Source organism: Stegostoma tigrinum, chromosome 10, assembly GCF_030684315.1.
Source record: "Stegostoma tigrinum isolate sSteTig4 chromosome 10, sSteTig4.hap1, whole genome shotgun sequence".
Classification (NCBI taxonomy): domain Eukaryota; kingdom Metazoa; phylum Chordata; class Chondrichthyes; order Orectolobiformes; family Stegostomatidae; genus Stegostoma; species Stegostoma tigrinum.
Genome location: NC_081363.1, coordinates 45,560,400 through 45,579,942, shown reverse-complemented (window position 1 = coordinate 45,579,942; position 19,543 = coordinate 45,560,400). Strand labels below are relative to the sequence as shown.

General features: G+C 40.2%; 1 protein-coding gene across 2 annotated transcripts in view; it reads left to right on the top strand.

Moving 5' to 3' along the window:
* The window catches only part of nid2a (nidogen 2a (osteonidogen)), a 102,981-nt gene that overhangs the window by 28,611 nt on the left and 54,827 nt on the right, over nt 1-19,543 (top strand). For both annotated transcript variants that reach the window (XM_048538334.2, XM_048538333.2), the window contains exons 11-16: nt 5,061-5,189; nt 8,247-8,483; nt 9,794-10,039; nt 14,217-14,462; nt 17,651-17,890; nt 18,335-18,580. In XM_048538334.2, the coding sequence (XP_048394291.2) occupies nt 5,061-5,189; nt 8,247-8,483; nt 9,794-10,039; nt 14,217-14,462; nt 17,651-17,890; nt 18,335-18,580 (1,344 nt within the window). The remainder of the gene's footprint in view (nt 1-5,060; nt 5,190-8,246; nt 8,484-9,793; nt 10,040-14,216; nt 14,463-17,650; nt 17,891-18,334; nt 18,581-19,543) is intronic.

Genomic DNA, 19,543 nt, shown 5'->3' with positions numbered 1-19,543 from the left:
GTGCTGTATGCCTCTATAACTAAAAGACAATTGTTATGATTCAGATCGAGTTTAAGTAAAATGTAGCTATAATCTATTTGAATGGTGAATACTAGTGTATTGAAGGTCTACTCTTTCTCTTACATTTCTTTATTTATATCATCCTGGATTCTACAGAGGAGTTAATTGTGCACAATCAAATTATGCAGTGCCTGCAAGCAACTTTGTATTCAACAAGATTGCATGTCTTGAAACAACAGTTTGCTACATTTAAATTGGAACAAGGGGACATAGCCAATTGAGTTTGGGTGGGAGTACATTTTTGCTGAGCCTCTGACGCATTGAGACATCATAAGCAGTATGGCGTCGGAAGAACAGCATTGGTGCTGTTTTCCAGGGGTTTCCATGACTATTGTTAGCAGTTGGATGAGCAGAAACCCAATACATTCCTTTCAGTCAGCAACCAGTGAACGAACAAAAAAAATACACGACTTTAAAGTATAATACTGAGTTATTGCCTAAATCCCATACTGGTCTATTCTTAGCTGGTACCTTCCACTTCAGAACTTGTAATCGTAGAGATCAAGCTCAGAATGTTATGATTGTTGGTGTTGAGTTGGCAGATGGGGAGGCCTGTAAAAGTTCACTGATGGCTTTACCAAAACTTCCTGCTCTAGGTCTGGAGGTTTTCAAATATTGTGTGAATTACTGTCTCTGCCAGCTTTTCAAACAGTAGGTTTCAGGTCCCTACCACCCTTTGGACTTGAATCTTTACCTACTCTCTGTCTACTGGTTATTTTGAATCGAAGTCCCCCTGGGTTTTGACCTCTCTCTGTTAAGGTAATTAAGTCATCCCTATCTTGGCTTCACTTCCATTTCTAATTTTTTCAGGGAACAGAAAGATTGTTATGTATGGTTAGTTATCTGTTGGTCGGCTTTTCTGTACTTTCATGACAGAAACTAATTAACTGAAATTAGCTGTCTCAGGCTGTTACTGAATTTTATGGATGAGTTCCCTAGAGAACATGCTCCCCTTTGATGAGCTTGATAACTGCAGAGCTGCAGGAAGGGATGCAGGAAGAGGATTATTGGCATTGTGTCCAACCTTGATCTTATTTCTGACTCCAGGGTAAAAAGTTGCATACAAGTTGTTTTTACATATCCTGCTGAGGATATATTTTGAGCCTTGCTGAAAAATTTGCTCTGTAATCAGTATTCTGCTTGTGCTAAATGCAATTGTGGAAAACAAATGTGATGGAAGAAGTTTTTTTTCCCCTCTGGATTTAAAACAATGTTTAGTTCTCCAAGGATTACAGATGACATGTATAGTTTGGCAGGAGCAGTTTCAGCTGTTTATGGCACTGTAGATGTGATTTCAGCATGGCCTCGCATTGTGCTGACAGCAGCCATTTGTCTTTTTTGAACAAATCAACGCTCGTTTTAAATAGGGAATCCGCAGAGACAGTACAAACACAATAGGGGAATGTTGGTTTTGGGGAAATGCTCAAAGATCGTGAATTGTACCTCTGCTTGATTAGAGAAGAAAACCCTCTGGAATGTAAGACAAGCTTCTGAATCTTTAGCATTCACTTTTAAGCTACTCCCCCAGAGGTTATTTTATAATTCATCTGTGGGATAATGGTGTCACTGGCTAGGCAGGTGTTCATTGTCCATCACTAGTTATCCTTAAAAAGGTGAAAAGTTGGCTGCTTGAAACGTTGCAGTCAGTATGCCGTCGATACACCCACACTGCTATTTCAACTCAATTAAACAGTAAAGGAGGTTAGGGCTATTTTTCAATGCAAATCCTTTTGGAATCCAAATTAATACAGAGTTGACATGAGAGTTGAAACTGTGGTTTCTCTCCCATGTATGATCGGCTGCTAGGCACCCGGATTCAAAGAACAATTGCCACAGACATCAGAGGTGTCTCTGTTTCTATTGGTTGAATAAAAACATAACTCTCAACCTTAAGTGCTTTCAATGTTAACATTTTGTAACCTGATACCCCATCCACTGTGCTTCAATTCTTGACCCCCATTGCTCCTGTATTTCAGGAAAGTTCTAGTCACTAGCACTCACAGGACCTCATTTTAGCTCACAACTGTATTCCAGATCCGATGTGCGATGCCATGGGAAGTCGGTCACTCAGTTAATGTCCCAGTTCTGTATAATCTCTTTTGTGCATTTTCCTTCATGTGATAGCTTTGCAGACCACAGTGAAAACTAAACGTACTGATGCTTACTTGTATTAATGCTGCTAGTAGAGTTAAACTATTACTCAATTATTGTGAATTTTTGAGAATTATCCCTTTATTGTGTAGCATGTCACTACCAGAAACTAATGTGCCATGTCATAAAGAAATTAGGTACACGTTTTAATCACAAAATACATTTGTTCAATTTAACAATGAAAAGTGCCTGAGGATTATTTGACGTTTGCGACTGTTGTAAGGGTGTAAACAAAATGCACAAATTCAAACATCATTTTCATGTAGAGAATTCTATCAAAATTCTATCAAACATGTTGTTGCAGTTTTGTAAGCTGATCAAAGCTGCTTTTCTAAGGTTTCTAAATTTGTGACTTCTAAATGGAAGTCTTGCCTTGAAACGATACTGTTTCATAAAATTTCTGAGATTTTGTATTGAAAAATATAACCAAAGTAAAGTAGTATTGACATGAACAGCTGATGCAGTACTATAATATATTCCATGATATCCACAGTCAAAAACAGCGCCCCCATTCAAGAACAATACTAGGCTCCCAATGACTAGGTAAAGATTTGGCCAAAGGCATGATGAAGAGAATCAACCCTGGTACACATCCAGAGTTCTAAGGCAATTAACTCACATCTACATCAGCAAATAATTAAACATAAACTAGAACAGTAAGATTAATTCTGTATTCCTAATAAGAAGGTTCCACTCAAAGGAAGCATGGTTCGCAAATAAAGATGTCGCACTCTGGCCTGATTCTTTAACTAACACACCCTGTTGCGATCACCTGTTCACAGAACTAGCCCAAAGATTTTTGACAAAGTATAATTTTGAGGTGACAACTGGAATCGGACAATTTCCTAGAGGCAAAAGTAGATTTGTGTTTACTGCACTTAGAGGTGTACAGCACAGCTAATATACCATGTCACATGGAATAATTGGACAGCTGAGTTAGGAAGACCTCTGCCAGAAATAAAAAGAACAGAAACAACTTGCATTCATATGGCATCTTTAATGTCACGAGAAGTCTTATGGCACTTCACATATAAAGTAGAATTTCAGACCAAGCTGAACGAAGTGATGCTAACAAGGTCATCTATTCAGGCCCTGAAGCCCACTAATTCCATCAGCACGCACTTTTGCTGAGCCAAGACATTTGCAGTGACTTCGCTGCAACCCTCTCATGGATGATAGCAATATAATGAAGATGCCCGGATATCCATTTCTCTGCGATAAGAAAACAGAGTGAAATATGAAGATAGCGGTCATTGACACCAATAACTGGGAGACTGTTACTGATGCCTGTAACCTCTGAAGGCCTGCTCTCTGGAAGAACATTGAATATGATGAGCAGAAATGAAATACTCAAATGGTTGAGGACACCCTGTGGAAAACATATGCCAGTGAATTGTGCACCTTCTCAGCCTGATCTCTTCCTTTGCAGCAAATGCCAAATGGCAATGCTCCAGTGGGGCTTCTGAGGCACACCGAGCAATGCTTAACACAGAGTTGACCATAATGATGCAAATCATCATCTCATGAGACAGATATTGCTGCCACCACAAGTGAAGGTGGACATTAAACTTGGTCAAGAAAAGCAGCCATAGAGGAACATCTTAAAGGAGGAAAAGGCATTTGAAAAATTGAAAGGTTTAAGGAGGAAATTTCAGAGTATGGAGCCTGAGCAGCTGAAGGTATGGCCATCAACAGTGAAGAAATTAAAATTGGGGATGCTCAAAGGCCAAAATTTGATGAGCATAGATTTCATGTCGAGCTTTGGAGTTGGCGAAGGTGACTGAGGGGTGAGGCCATGGAAGGACTTAGAAACAAGGACGAGGATCTTCAAATTGAGGTGTTGCTTGACCAGAATCCAGTGTAGGACAGCACCACAGTGGCTTTGGTGTATGGGAATTGTGTGACTTAGGGTATAGACAGCAAAGTTTTAGATCAATTTATGTTTATGGAGGATAGAATGTGGAGGGTCAGTCTTTGAATCGTCAAATCTAAAGGTAACATACATGTATGAAGATTACAGCAGCAAATGAGCTGACGTTGAGGTGGAGTTGTGCAATATTATAGAGGTGGAAATGGACATTTTTAGTGATTGCATGTCAGAAACTCATCTCTGACACCAAAGACACTGAAATTGTAATCAGCCCGATTCACTATCAGTTGCTAAGAAGAGAATGGTGTCAGTAGCTAGGAATATTACACAGTACGTGCAATTCTATTTAAAATTTTAATGATATTTTGCAAAATGCTTCCACATGCTATTGTCTTTAACGAAGCGAAGCCCGTTGTGAATAAAAGGACTGATAGTACAGGCCCAGTGAAAAGTGCTCATGGACCTTTTAACATTAAAGTATTTTGTATAAAAATTCTGCTAGTGCCTGATTTACAGTTGACTATTTCATTTCCATTTCTCTGCAGGCAAGTATACTACATGAGGAAAGTTGTAGGCTTAAAGTTTTCAAGAAGAATTGTAGCTCAGGTTGTAGATGAGATTGTAGACATACTCGCTGAGCTGATCATAGGCTTGCTTCCCTTTTCTTTGCTGGAACTAACTAATATCAATTAAGGCAGCAGTCAGAGTGTTACAATTGTCTCTGACCCAGTGAAGCAAATGTTAGGGCTCACACTGCACCATCTGTTAACCACTATGGATACATTCTTGAGGGTATGCATTTGTTAGCAAACTCCAACATAAAGAATAAACTTTTGTGAAGGAATTGCAGTAGTTCCTACTCCCAATGATGGAATGATACTTCTGCAAAAAAAATACCTAGTTAGGAGAGTAATGAAAGTAGGGAGGAAATTTTGAGAGTTGAAAACCTGACTAAAACCAACCTGTTTTTTTTTTGCAGCTGTTGACCAGTGTACTGAAGGTTTATGTCATCCACATGCAACCTGTTATGACACCCCTGACTCATATGTCTGTCGGTGTAACCCTGGTTACGAAGGAGATGGTACCCAGTGTAGACCAAAAGAGCCAGGTAGGAATCCAAAATCAAATTTTATTTCAAAGCAACTTTGTGTCTATCTTTAGGATTTGATTTGAAGGACTGGGAAAAGCAGGAGAATTATCTCCTGGAGATTGCATCTGTATCCAACAGTAGTAATATTATCCTGGCTCTGGCAACTATATGACTGCGCAGGGTCAATTTGAAGTGCAGTCTTGTTTTAAAAAGAGATGATTTTTTTAAAGAGAGATACTTGGAAACAATATCCTAACGAGACTCGGCTGTTAAAATTGGTCATGTCTCCCTGCCATCACTCCTATTCACTTTGCCATGCTTTTGCCCTGGAGTTAAAATCCAGCCCTATTTCTTTGTTTTCCCGTATAGAATGTCTTAACTATGTTAACAGTTCAGTTATTTTAACAACTTGGTGCTTTCAGTAAACCAATCATTCAAATATTAACAAAAACAGAAGTTGCTGGAAAAGCTCAGCAGGTCCGGCAGCATCTGTGGAGAAAAAAATATCAGAGCTAATGTTTCGGGTCTGGTGACCCAAACTCTGAGCTCTGAGGAAGGGTCACCAGACCCGAAATGTTAATTCTGACATTTTTATCCACAGATGCTGCCAGACCTGCTGAGCTTTTTCAGCACCTTCTGTTTTTGTCCCTGACTTACAGAATCTGCAGTTTCCCTGGATTTTATTCAAATTTTAACTCCTGCCTCACATCTCATTAATCTATTGAGATGATTATACCTTGTAACTTCCTGCTTGTAGGATGTATTACAGTCATATAGTAGAACATATTATTATTTGCATAACAGGACCTCTCGTGGACAGTCAATATCAGATTGTTTTTACGTCAACCTGTTCAGAGATGTTATGACACACCTCTGAAGTAAGTGGGACTTGAACCCAGGCCTCGCCTGGCTCAAAGGTAGGGACACTACCACTACACTACCAAACCCTAACCAAATCAATATCAGTATTGAGCTGCCACATGTCATCTCTCTCTTGGCAGGATATAAATTCACATTGGATTAGATGCAGGTTGTATTGCCTGAAGGCAACCAGTGCAAACCTACCTTTAATACATTAACGCGTGATGCATACTCATTAAAACACTTTGCCAAATTGCATTGTACCTTTGTGATTAGCCACCAGTAAACAGGTCTTTTCAGACTCACAACTGCTTGAAGGAGGCATACAGCAGGCAAAGTAATCTTTCTGTTGGATTTAGAGAGAATAGCAGCTGCATTTGTGAATTGGAAAACCTTTTTGGTCTAGAGAGAAGAACCTGAGTAAAGTGCAGATGTTGACTGATAGAATCGTTGAATCATACAGTAAAAGCCCTGACAAAAATACTACTCTAAATGTATCCTAGTCTCACTTTCCCACTTAGCCCATAGCTCTGAATGTTATGACATTTCAAGTACTCATCCAACTGCTTTTAAAACATTGTGCAGTTTCCCATTTCATCTCTCCTCCCCAGGCAGTGCATTCCAGATTCCCATCCTCTGTTTTTTTTAACTCAAATCCCCTTTAAACCTCCTGCCTTCGCCTTAAAAGTATGTCATCACTGTTATTGAAACTTCAGTTAAGGGGAAGACTGCTTTCAATCCACCATTGTCCATACACCTCAATCAGGTCCCCTCTTCTCTGCTGGGAGGAAAACTGGCACTTATCCAGCCTCTCTCCATAGCTAAACTGCAGCCATCCCAGGCAATACAATGTTCAATCTCCACAGCACTCCTTCCAGTGCAGTCACATCCTTTCTATAGTGAAGTGACCAGAACTGCAAACAGTACTCTAGCTGTGGCTGAACCAGAAGTCTTGTATAGCTCCGATTTATAATCTTCCGTACTTATTATCTAAGCCTTAATCACCCTATAATTTGTCCTGCTGCCCTCAAGGATCTGTGGACAAGCATCCCAACATCCCTCTGTTCCTCTGAACTTCCTAGTGTCCGGCCAATCATTTCAGTACACCTCGTCTTGTTACTCCTTCCAAAGGGCATCACCCTGCAATGCCTTGGGAGTTTGGAGACATAACTGTCCTTGGATGGGAGATCAGGTCAAGGTGGGGCCTAAGGAGCGTCATGGGGCTCAGAGAGAGGTGGCTTTTAGAGAGGAGGTTAGTCTCTGTTCAAGGTAGATCAAGCATGATAGAGGGGAAATGAAGGATGATCACAGACAGGTCAATAGTGAGGCTGAGCGAGTTGAGGGTTACCAAGTGCGAGTCATGGGTGATAAAGAGAGGGTCAAGAATGATGGATTGTAGTTCAGCAACGACAGAGTGACAGATCTGGATTAATGGACGTCTGATTGACAGGATAATGGCAGGTTGCTCAAGGGTCTCAGAAGGCATAGCTAAATGATGAAGAAAAGGTCAAAGCTGATGACTGGCTGGCCCAAGGTTTGAAGAGAGATAGGCAAGGAGAAGGGAGTAATTAAGTTCAAAGTGCTCTTCTTGGACAGGCAAAATTATTCTAATAACAGGTGAAGAATTGATACATGCCTAAGCACTGTTTCAATATTGTTCCCGGACCTTTGACCATGGTGAACTAATGGCAGGGTTGGTGACCTCTTACCCATCTCAAAGCAGAAATAACAGGCCCCTTGGCTGTACATAATTAATGGCAAGGCTATCACATGATTTAACATGGCCAGCCTTTCCAATCCCAGTGGAGATTCTACCCATTTCCAGTGCCATTGTCAGGATACCCAGTACTGCAACAGGCTGCAAATCCTGGACAGTTCCTTTCTCTAACTGGAAGATGTTGCAGTGCCTTAATTCTGAGCTCAGACTGGGACTGTGGGGCTGGGTGTGGGAAGCAGGTGGGAGTTTTGTTGGGGTGCTGGTGTTGCATTGCCATTTTGCATCTTGTTGCATTCTGCAGCTCTGCAATTCATGAAACACAGCTGATGGCATATTTTCTGAAAAAGGGTCCAGACTTGGAACATCAGCTTTCCTGCTACTCTGATGCTGCCTGGCCTGCTGTGTTCATCCAGCTCTACACCATGTGATCTCAGATTCCAGCATCGGCAGTTCCTACTATCTCTGACAGCAATGTTTTCCTTCTTCAAAACCTCTAGGACGTTCAAAGACTGCTTGTGAGGAGCTGCGAGATGAAGTGGAAGCTGAGTTCAGCCCCCGTGGGCCTAGGCCCCACTTTGGAATGCATGTTCCTCAATGTGATGAGCAGGGCAACTTCACACCTCTACAGTGCCACAGCAGTACAGGACAGTGCTGGTGTGTAGATGCATGGGGCAGGGAAATTTCTGGAACTAGAACACAGCCTGGAAATAATCTACCAGAATGTGGGCACTCAGGTCAGTAGGTCTTGTTTAAGTCAATTGTAGTTGTTATCTCATTAAATTGCTGATTTACTGAAATTCCAAAGGAAGAAAAGTCATTGATCAGTTGTGCTTCAGAAGCATTCTGTTTATCTCCTGTTTATCTCTTGTTACTTGTTTACTTACTTTACTTCTTAATGGGGTATGGTTGACCATCGGTTTGGGTTTGCTACATCTGAACTCATAGCATGCAGAAAGTGGAATCTCACTCACTCTGTGCTTCAACATGAAAATATATTAAATGCAATAAGTTGCTGTACTTGTATGGTATATAAGAATTAAACATGCCACAACATGCTTAGAGTTATCATTTTGTACACCATTACATTTGATAGTTACTGCCAATCATTTTCTGTACTATTGAAAATTAACTATTGCAAGCATTGAGTCTCATTCCTTGAAGCACTAAATGTTTGAGGATTATAAATGAAAACTTTTCACTTCCTTTTTTACTCTCCTTTAGTCAATCACTTTATCTCTGTCTTCAATTGACTTTCTGTATCAGATCATTCTCAGCCATTCAGCAGTTAATTTCATAATATTATAATCTGATTTGTCTCCTGCACTACAGTTGGTTGTTTTGAGCACTCAAGTCTCTGGTTCCTTCACTGCAATGTTCATCTTTCACAATCAACAATTTGGCATGCAAAATGTAAAAGTTTTAAAAACCTCAGTGTGTAAAGGAAAAACTAATGTATGCCCTATATAATGCTTAGATGTGGTGCAGAATGAAGGGCAATGTGTTAGATATGATTTCTTTCCCAGCGATTTTAATTTTGCCTTTAACTAAATTCCACAGAAAATGCCTTCCACAACCAGATTTTATCCAGTTATACTTAAGAATTTTTCAAATAGAAATGTCTCCTCTGACATAAACCCTCATAAATTAACATCTATCAAATGGGGGACACAAGAGTTCTGACTTCCGTCAGTGTGGAGCATTATAGAGCAAGTTAATTGTGCTAAATTCTGTTGGGTAAAAGTATATTGTTTGATGTGATCACCCTATCACTGCTGTGTTTGCTGATCTACCCAGTCAAGCATAATTTTGATTTTAAATTTCTCATCTTTATTTTCAAATGCCTCCATGGCCGTGTCCCTCCTCCTCTCTGTACACACCACAGTCCTCTGAGATAGCTGCGATCCTCAAGTTTTGGCTTCCTATGCATTCCCAATTATAAGTACATCAGTTTTTTTTCTATAAATGGACAGATGACATTGCATGACCCAATTTACATGGAGTGCATCCCCTTGTTTTGTAACCAGTTTCTGTGTATTTGATTTAGAACCCATTCAGCACCCAAAGACTGCTTGTGAACAATATCGAGAGAGGCTGAAAACAGAGCTAAGTTTGCGTGGATCGCCAGCTCTTACTGGAATCCATATCCCTGAGTGTGATGATGAAGGAAACTTTAGACCTCTACAATGCCACGGCAGTACTGGCCACTGTTGGTGTGTTTATGAAAATGGACAAGAAATTCCAGGGACTAGGACGCCACCTGGAACTGATCAGCCACAGTGTGGACAGCCAGGTCAGTCTGTGCTTGTAATTAAGTAAAATGGCCAAAGTTGTACAAAAACGAGGAGTTCAAAGTGTTTGCATTTGCTTTAAAGTGAATTTAACTTGGACTTTTAGGGAAAAAATGTAGATATAATTCATAGAATCTGATCACATGGAAATGGTCAAGTTACAATTTGTTAGTATCAGTGGTTGTACAGTTCTTGTCATGATTAAGGCATGGATGAGACGAAAGTTCTGATCATGTTTATAGTTGCAACCAGTAGACCTGAAAATCGATCTTCATATTTTCAGATCCTTTGTCCTGCTGTCTTGACAGTTTTTTTTATTGTTAACCATTTAGAATTAATATTTACATCGTTCATTGCGACAGATCTCTTTTAACCCCACATATGTTATATTCCGTCTGCCATACTTTGTCCATTTTACTCAGCGTGTCCAAATCTCCTTGAAGCCTCCTTCTATCTTTCTCGAAATTCACACTCCCACCAAGCATATGTCATGTACAAACTTGGAATCATTATAATTGGCCCCCATACCCAAATCATCGATGTGGATTGTGAATGTATGTGGCTTTGTATCTTTGTGTGTGCCAACCTGAGAGGTACTCATCGATTCCTACTCTGCTTTTGCTTATTAGCCAATCCTCAACCTATATTACCCACAATCCATGCATATTTACTTTGTTTACTAACCTCCTGTGTGGGGTTTTATCAGAAGACTTCTGAAAATTCAAATGCTCTGAATTTAGTCGTCCCCCCCCCCCCCCCCCCGCCATTATTGACTCTGCTAGTAATATCCTCACAAACTCTAATGAGGCTTGTCAACCATGATTTCTTCCTCATGAATCTATGTTGACTCTTTCCAGCCAGATAATTATTTTCTAACTATCCATCCTTTATGTCAGATCCTGTTATTTTTCATACCACTGAATTAGACAACCAGTTCCCTGTTTTCTCCCTCCATCCTTTCTTAAAACATGGGTCGCTTCTAATCTTCAGTCATATGACCATTGTACTAACACTAATTTGTTTTCAGTTCTACATTCTCACTAGATCTTTGGATTTTAATTATTTCAGTGAAACCTCTTGTGTCTTCCTCTTTGAAGACAGACCAAGTACATATTTCATTTCTCTGCCATTTCTCTATTTCTTGTCCACAAATTCTCCTGTTTCAGTCTGTAATAGGCCCGCATTTGTCTCTGCTGCTTTATTTTTCATGTTTACATGTCTATAGAATTTTTCCTGTCCCATATTATGTTACTTGCTGTTTTATATTCCTAGCATATTGACAGATATTAATCAGCCAGAGCTTGGTGGGCAAAACACAATTTTAAAACTTGCAGGTGATTTGAAGCTAGGAAGTATTGTATACTATGAGGAGAATTGTATGTGTTTCTAAAAGAATATTTACTATTTTTACCAGTTATTTATTAATATTGAAAATAAAAAGTTATAAAAATGCAAAATCAAATGCACAGAATCACATGCAAGTTAGAAAGGGAGGGAAGAATAAGGGCTATACATTTTAAAAGTCCTCAATGACTGTGATGCATGGATTTTTAATTTCAGACCTGAATTGGTTTGTTATTTACTTATATTAGATCATAGAATCCCTATAGTGTGGAAACAGGCCCTTTGGCCCAAATGCTCAGCAATGACAAAAGTTTGAAATCTCTTTGGATTGTCAATGCATGAGTATCTCCCCAGTTTGCGCTTTTTCTAACTGAACAATGCCTTGCTACTTCGTAAGAAGGAATCAAGGAGAGAGTACGTTTCGGTCCTTCCTGTTACCAATCCATGTTCTTTCTCTGTTCTGCTGCTTGAAAAGCTGCTGCAGAAATTGGGTTCATTTGTGAATGCCTGAGTCTGACTCCATGTCTGTCCAAGCTGGATAGCCTGCAGGTGACCTTTCATATTCAGTATGTCCCACTTATCAGGTACATGCACCTTGAAACAGGAGATGCCAATTTCTTAAACATCCTTCTCAGTTAACAGTGATTTCATTGTCTTTGTAATAAAAGTTATTTTAATTCCGATGTTTAGTTATTCAACATTGATTTCCTGAACTTGCCACAGCTATGTTCAGGTGATTGCTGCAGACATTTTAGGTCATTGTTTGTCCAGTAAAGACTATTTTAATCCATAAAGGTGTCAGGTACAACAATCAGATAATGGAAGTTAAAATTTGATATTTCATCTTCATCACAATCTTAACAAAGCTACTTGGCAAAAGAAGCATTGATGTAATGAGATGCTTTTTCACACAGTGAGGAGTGAGAATCTGGAATACGTTGCATGAGGGTATAAGGATTCATTATCTAAAAAGAACAACATTTCAGAGCTACAAGGAAAACGCAGGAAAATGGTACAGTATCACAGAAGTGTAGTGGTGCAGAAAGAGGCCATTCAGCCCATCATGGCTTCACCCATCTCTCCTGCTGCACTCCTGACTTTCCCATATACCCTTGCACATTGATTTATGTTTAAATAAACATCCAATGCACACTTGAATGTTTCAGTTGAGTCTGCCTGCACCAGACTTTCAGGCAATACCTTCCAAACTGGAACCATTCATCGTATGAAAAGTTTGCAGGTACTTTTTCACATCACTTTAAATTTGTTCCATCTTGAACTTTAAGCATTTTGCAAATGTTTCTCCCTGTACACTCTATAAAGCCTCCTTGTGATTTTTTTTTTTCTATGAGGTGTCCTTTTAGCATTTTTCTCCCAAGACGAACAATCCCAACTTCTCCAATCTCTCCTTATGATACATAGAACATAGAACATTACAGCACCATACAGGCCCTTCAGCCTTCGATGTTGTGCCGACCTGTCATACCAATCTGATGCCCATCTAACCTACACTATTCCATGTACATCCATATGCTTGTCCATGATTGAAGTTTATCATCCTTGCAATCATTCATGTAAATCTCTTCTGCACTCTTCCCAGTGCATTCAGATTGTCCTGCAATGAAGTACCCAAAAACTGTAGCCAGTACTCCAGCTAATGTCTTAACGTATTTTATACAAGTTCAGCATCCTCTCCTTGCTTTGGTACCCTATGCCACTACTAATAAAGCTGAGGATACTCTATGCTTTGTTAATTATTCTCTTTAACTGATCAGCAATATTCAAAGATATAAGCAAAGGCTCCTTTGCTCCTGTACCTCCTTTAGGATTATAGCCCTGATGTTATGATGTCTGTCCAGATCCTTCCTACCAAGGTACACACTTCTCACTTCTCAGCATTAGACCTTTTCTGCTGTCCATGTCTTCACTGCAACAACTTGCTTGTGCCCTTTTGGAGTTCTACACTGATCTCCTCAGTTTGGGAGCAACATGCTTGCTGTTGACCTCCTGGACAACCTTCAACCGCATTATGTTCGTGTTACCATCAGGCTGCTTCCTTTCATTATTGGAGGACAGCATCTCCCTCAGCATGAGGGACATATTGCTGAAGTGGGGTGCAGTCTTTACCCCTCTCACAGTTTCCTTATCACACAAGTTAAATTTGGAGTTGCCATGAGTGTCCCATTGAAGAATGGAGTTGATATTGTACCAGGTGGGCTGTCATCATGCAGGATATTGGATGAGAAACTTGAAAAAGGACAATGAGATAGCTAGCAGGCATCCATCACTCTATCTCTGACATCTAGACACTGGCAGACAAATTGCATTTGTTTCTGTACCTCACACACTTCCAGGTATCCTCACCCTATCCTAGAACTTAAAGTGCCCTTGTAAATTAAAATTCAGTCCAAAATCGTTCACTCCAAAGTTGATTTTCTCCCCAGCACATTCCAGCAAACTAAATCCCACAGACTGTCTTCTCTAATCATACCCTTTTCCAATTATGCTGTTCTTTGAGATGTTGCTGCCCTCCCAAGTAACCTCTCATGATAATTGCTAGTAAACAACACAGACCTAGGACTATCTCTGGAAATCAAAATTCTGATTGATAACAGGCATATCTCTGGTGTTGAAAGAATTAAAAGCAAATTCAGCTGATGCATCTAGAATATGTGAGAGGCATTGTATTTCAAGTATGTGGGTAAAGGTATATTTTCTTTCCCATAATGAGATTAGTGAAATAGTCACTGTACACGAGTTTATGTTAAACAACTGTGTTTGCTTTGTACTTTTGTTTCTGTCTGTTTGAAAACTAGTTTCTTTTTCTTTAATTAGTAACAAATGAACATCGAAAGACTGCTTGCGAGCAGCATCGAGACAGATTGCAAGCAGAACTCAGTCTGCGTGGATCTCAGCCTCTCATTGGAGCCTATATCCCTCAGTGCGATGAGGAGGGGAACTTCAGGTCTCTGCAGTGCCATGGCAGTACAGGTCACTGCTGGTGTGTGGATGAAAGGGGACAGGAAATTCCTGGGACGAGGACACCACCTGGAGCTGGTCAACCACAGTGTGGACAGCCAGGTCAGTATGTGTTTGTAATTCAGCAAAATGACCCAGGTTGTAGCAAAATAGAGGAGTTCAAAGAGACTTTAATTTGTTTAAGTGAGTCTAGCCTAAAATTTTGCTAAACAGTAATATGTAATTTATACAAACTACTTATTATGGAACAGCTGTTTTTGGGTCAGTTAGTGACTGTGACACATGTTGGAGACGAACATTTATTTGCATCCCAAAGGTCTGATTGTCCCTACCTCTTCTATCATTCACATCTGTTGTTGCCCAGCTCTCTGTATGCCTCGTATCCCTTTTACTGAACCATTGTTTCCATCTTTTTCTTTCTTTATGCCCCCAAATTAATTTGCTATTTATTCAGATTTTGCAGCTGAATAAAAATGACAGTTCATTTTCGCTCTAAGGATTCAGAAATAGATATAATGAACAATGAGTAAAAAACTTTTTAAAAAAAATCTCTAAACTATTAAAATTGCAAAAAAAAGGTGAAATCAATAGGTTTCCTTCTCTCTGTAACTTTTCAATGCATTAACCTCTTTTTTGTTTCTTTTGTTTAATTATTCTAGTGTCAATTTTTGTTGTAATTGTTTGCTTCCTTTAGGTTTTTGCCAGTCCACAACCATGTGACATAAACCATTTGCCCCAAGGTCTATTTGATTTCCATCACATTTCAGTAAATTAACCCACACATCGTTTTCAATGGCATCTTTCCATTTATGGGAAATGATGGACATGTAGCAAACAACCCTTTCAGATGAATATCTTTATGTTAGCACACTTTGCTGAAGGATAAAAGAACCTACCTTTGGGAGACAGGTTCTGCCACAAGTGCTGCCCATGAAGTCTCCAAGAGTCTTTCTGGCATTGCTTGGCATCTGTAGCCACTGGTCATCACCATTAGTACACACAAAGTAGATGCAGGAAGAGGCCATTTGGCCCTCAAAGCCTGCTGTGCCATCTAGAATGATCACGGTGTACAACAAAGCATTATAAGCTTGCAAAAGATTGTGGCCATTTTCCTCTGTTGTGACTCCTTAGTGTAAGATCATGTTTATGGTCTTCAAGTCACACATGTAAATATCCTTGGAGGTGAACTTTGGATGTACCATTGGTTCTCTTGCCCTAGCTATCTCACCATACGGGAGGTCCATTGGTATGCAACCCATCTTCTGTTGTGTCAACAAAGCCACTTCTCTTTGAGTGCTTACAAAAGAGCGGGCTCTGCCTTTGAGACCACTGTTTCTTTCCTGGTTCTCTCTAATAAGGACGCACTCTTAATGTATCACAGAAGGAAACTGTTGAGCTTTTTTTTTCTTGATAGCTGTAAATTAACATGTTTCACATCGATAAAACAAGGTGTTAATAACAGACCTTATAAACCGTCAGCTTCATCATAAGGGTCAGTTTGATGTTTTGCCATGTTTTGCGAATTGGTCAAAATGGCAGTGACATTTGTTAGAGATAATGGGAACTGCAGATGCTGGAGAATTCCAAGATAGTAGAATGTGAGGCTGGATGAACACAGCAGGCCAAGCAGCATCTCAGGAGCACAAAAGCTGACGTTTCGGGCCTAGACCTCAGAGGGCTCTGATGAAGGATCTAGGCCCGAAACGTCAGCTTTTGTGCTCCTGAGATGCTGCTTGGCCTGCTGTGTTCATCCAGCCTCACATTTTATTATCAGTAACATTTGTTATGCCACTGCAAATAATTCTGCAATAAGAAACATATTATCTGTCATCAAGATGGCAAAATTACTTACCACTTCCAGTAGGTCATTTAGGGTGTTCAGGGGTGGAAATGCAACACCTTCACCCAAGACCATGGAGAACAAGGTACAGCATAGGAGAGACAGTCCATAAGTCTCTATGGCTGAGTTGCTATGTAGCAACTAGCATAGCATCATAAGCATTAGAGAACTCCATGTTTTTGTCTTCACTTTCAGTCTTGATAGAATCTAGAATTTGATAACATAGTGTGCAGGCATGCTCCTTCCATATCTACAGAGAAAGTAAAAGATCGGGAGTTCAGAGAAGATATCAAACAGTGGGAGCTAGGACACAAACTGTTTCTTCACTCCAAATCTGTTGAAAGTGGAGTCACCAAACTATACACTGCAGTGCCGTTTGCCATGGAAGGAGTCCAACAGTGCTGACGATGCAGATGCCTTGGTGTGATCTATGAAAGTAAAGGGTTACTTTTATTGCTATGTAATGATTTCTGAGTCAGACATCTGTGGAATGGAGACTACTTTCCAGCCAAAAAAGAAGGACGAAAGGCAATGGATGGGATCTTACCTGCTTGAATGGCTTAGCTGGGATACCATTCTTACCAGATGCCTTTTGTGTTTGTTAAGTGGCCAATGACCTTCTCAAGCTCCAGTAATGTATGTTTTTCACCTAACACATCCACGAAAGACAGCTTCAGGAGAGCATCACGCGTGTGCTGGGAAATATCTACCTCATAGTAATGTTCAACCCAGTACGAGACTGTTTGCTTCTGTCTGTGAGTAGTCCAGAATATGGTGATTTAGGGGGCGCCTTAGCTGATGATAAAACCAATCACCCTCTCAATCCCTTTTATGCGCTGCATTTCATTTCCATTATCACAGACAGTTTGGGTTTCTAAATGTAATTTGATTAAATCCGAAATGGCCTCATTCTACCAAAAACAAATTATTTCCAGTTGTGCACCAGGAATAAGAAAATGTTAGAAACTCCTGTTGCAAATATATAAAATGTTCCAAATAACATAAGGTTCTAGGACTGTATTTGGACTGAAATATTTGATACTAAATTTGGTTGGTAGATGTTGACACGACAGTATTCAAGATACTACAATTGTGTGTGGAATAAACTGACAGGAAGTGGTAGATGCAGGTACAGTTACAATGTTTAAAAGACATTTGGATATTTCTTGAATAGGAATGATTTAGAGGGGGATGAGCCAAACTCAGGCTAGTGGGATTAGTTTAGTTTGGGAAACTTAGTTGGTTTGGAAGGAAGGGTCTGTTTCCATGCTGTATGGCTCAATGATACATTAGGAATATCACATCAGCTAAATTGTGCATTAATATGTATTTGCTATAACCAGACTGTTCACAACACAAAGTGAAGTGGAAGAGATGTTATATGACCAAAAAGAGATTTCTTCTTTTAATTTGTTATTATTCCAAAACCAGTGTCTTTTTTTTTGATTAGCAACCAATGAACGTTCAAAGACTGCCTGTCAACAGCATCGAGAGAGACTGCAAATAGAGGTGCATAGATCACAACCTATTATTGGAATCCATATCCCTGAGTGTGATGAGGAGGGGAACTTCAAGCCTCTGCAATGCGACAGCAATACAGGGTACTGCTGGTGCGTGTATGACAACGGACAGGAAATTCCAGGGACGAGAACACCCCCTGGAACCAGTCAGCCACAGTGTGGGCAGCCAGGTCAGTCACTGTTTACACTGGTCATTCTCTGTATGTAATAGAAAAGAAAAGGGTCAGATAGAATGTTATTGCAAGTGTGTCTGAATGGGAACTTGTTTGGGTACCTGTGTGTAATTCATAGAAATTTATCATCCCTACCTCCTGAGCCAGGAGGCCCACGCTCAAGTGCCACTGGTACAGAGGTGTGTAGTCACATCTCTGTACAGGTTGGTTAGAAAATATCTACCATTAAATCAGATGATCATGGCACCCGTGACAGTGAAGTTCCCATTGCTGCTGCTGCTGGGAAGTGTGCATCAATCAAGTACCAAGATATCAAAGCAGCAGAAATTACCTCCAAAGCATATCATCACATCCAAAATAGCATGGGTGCACTTTTAGAACAGGTCCTGTGAGCAAATATGTAATTCTGTCAAATCTATTCTCTTTTTTTTCATTGGTTAGCAACCAATGAATGGCCAAAGACTGCTTGTGAACAGCATCGAGAGAGACTTCAAACAGAGCTGCGACTGCGTGGAAGTCAAACGCTTGTTGGAATCCATATCCCTGAGTGTGATGAGGAGGGGAACTTCAGACGCCTGCAATGTCATGGCAGTACAGGATACTGCTGGTGTGTATATGAGAACGGACAGGAAATTCCAGGGACTCGGATACCTCCTGGAACTGAACAGCCCAGCTGTGAAGTGCCAGGTTAGTCAATGTTTTAACAAATGAAATGACCAGCAATGTAGGAAAAATGAACATTCAAAGGAACCCTTAATTTATTTTAAAAGTGATTTTTTTTTAGCTTGGAACTTAGTGAAACCAACTGAAAAAAACTCTGTTTTGTGCTGCACAACTGAGGTTCCCGACACTTTGTTTTATTTCAGTATTCTGCTTTGATATCAGTTATATAGGTAGCTTTTTATTAGATATTCCAATCTGTTTATCTTTGTATTGAATATTTTCTACTATTCTTGTATTTTTGTCATTCAATAATACTGTAACATTAGGGGTTGATTTTAACCTCCTAACCCACTAATGGTGGGAAAGATGGAAGCATGAGGAAGAACATCGAGTTCAAGTAGGCATTTGTAGCTTAGCTTTTTAACTCATTCTTGTATTTGCATCTCAGTTCCCATTTCCCAACCAATTAGAGCAAGTGGCCTGATGCAAACCAGATGATGTTACTTTAGCTCAACAACCAGGATGAAGACTCGTCAAAAGACGCCATCCATCTCTCAGAAGGCATGATCACATGACTTAAGTACCCTCTCCAGCAGCTCTGATTTACTTGCGGAATGAGCGGCCACCTACACTGACCGTCAGATGTGGACCTCGCCAGTGGCACGTTCACTCAGCCTAAAACAGGATTGTTCTGAGAAAGGGTCACTGGATCCAAAACGTTAACTCTGATTTCTCTCCACAGATGCTACAAGACCTGCTGAGCTTTTCCAGCAGCTTCTGTTTTCATTTCTGATTTCCAGCATCCACAGTTCTTTCAGTTTTTAGTTTGTGGAAAACCTGGCCTTGATCATATGCCATCTCACTCCAGTGCAGGAAAGTGCTGTCCAACTCATTGGTTGCAGGGATACGAGGGTGACGGAAAAGGGATTAAGGGAACAACCTTAGTAGCAGGGAATACGAGAGCAGGGAAGAAGGATCAATGGAAGC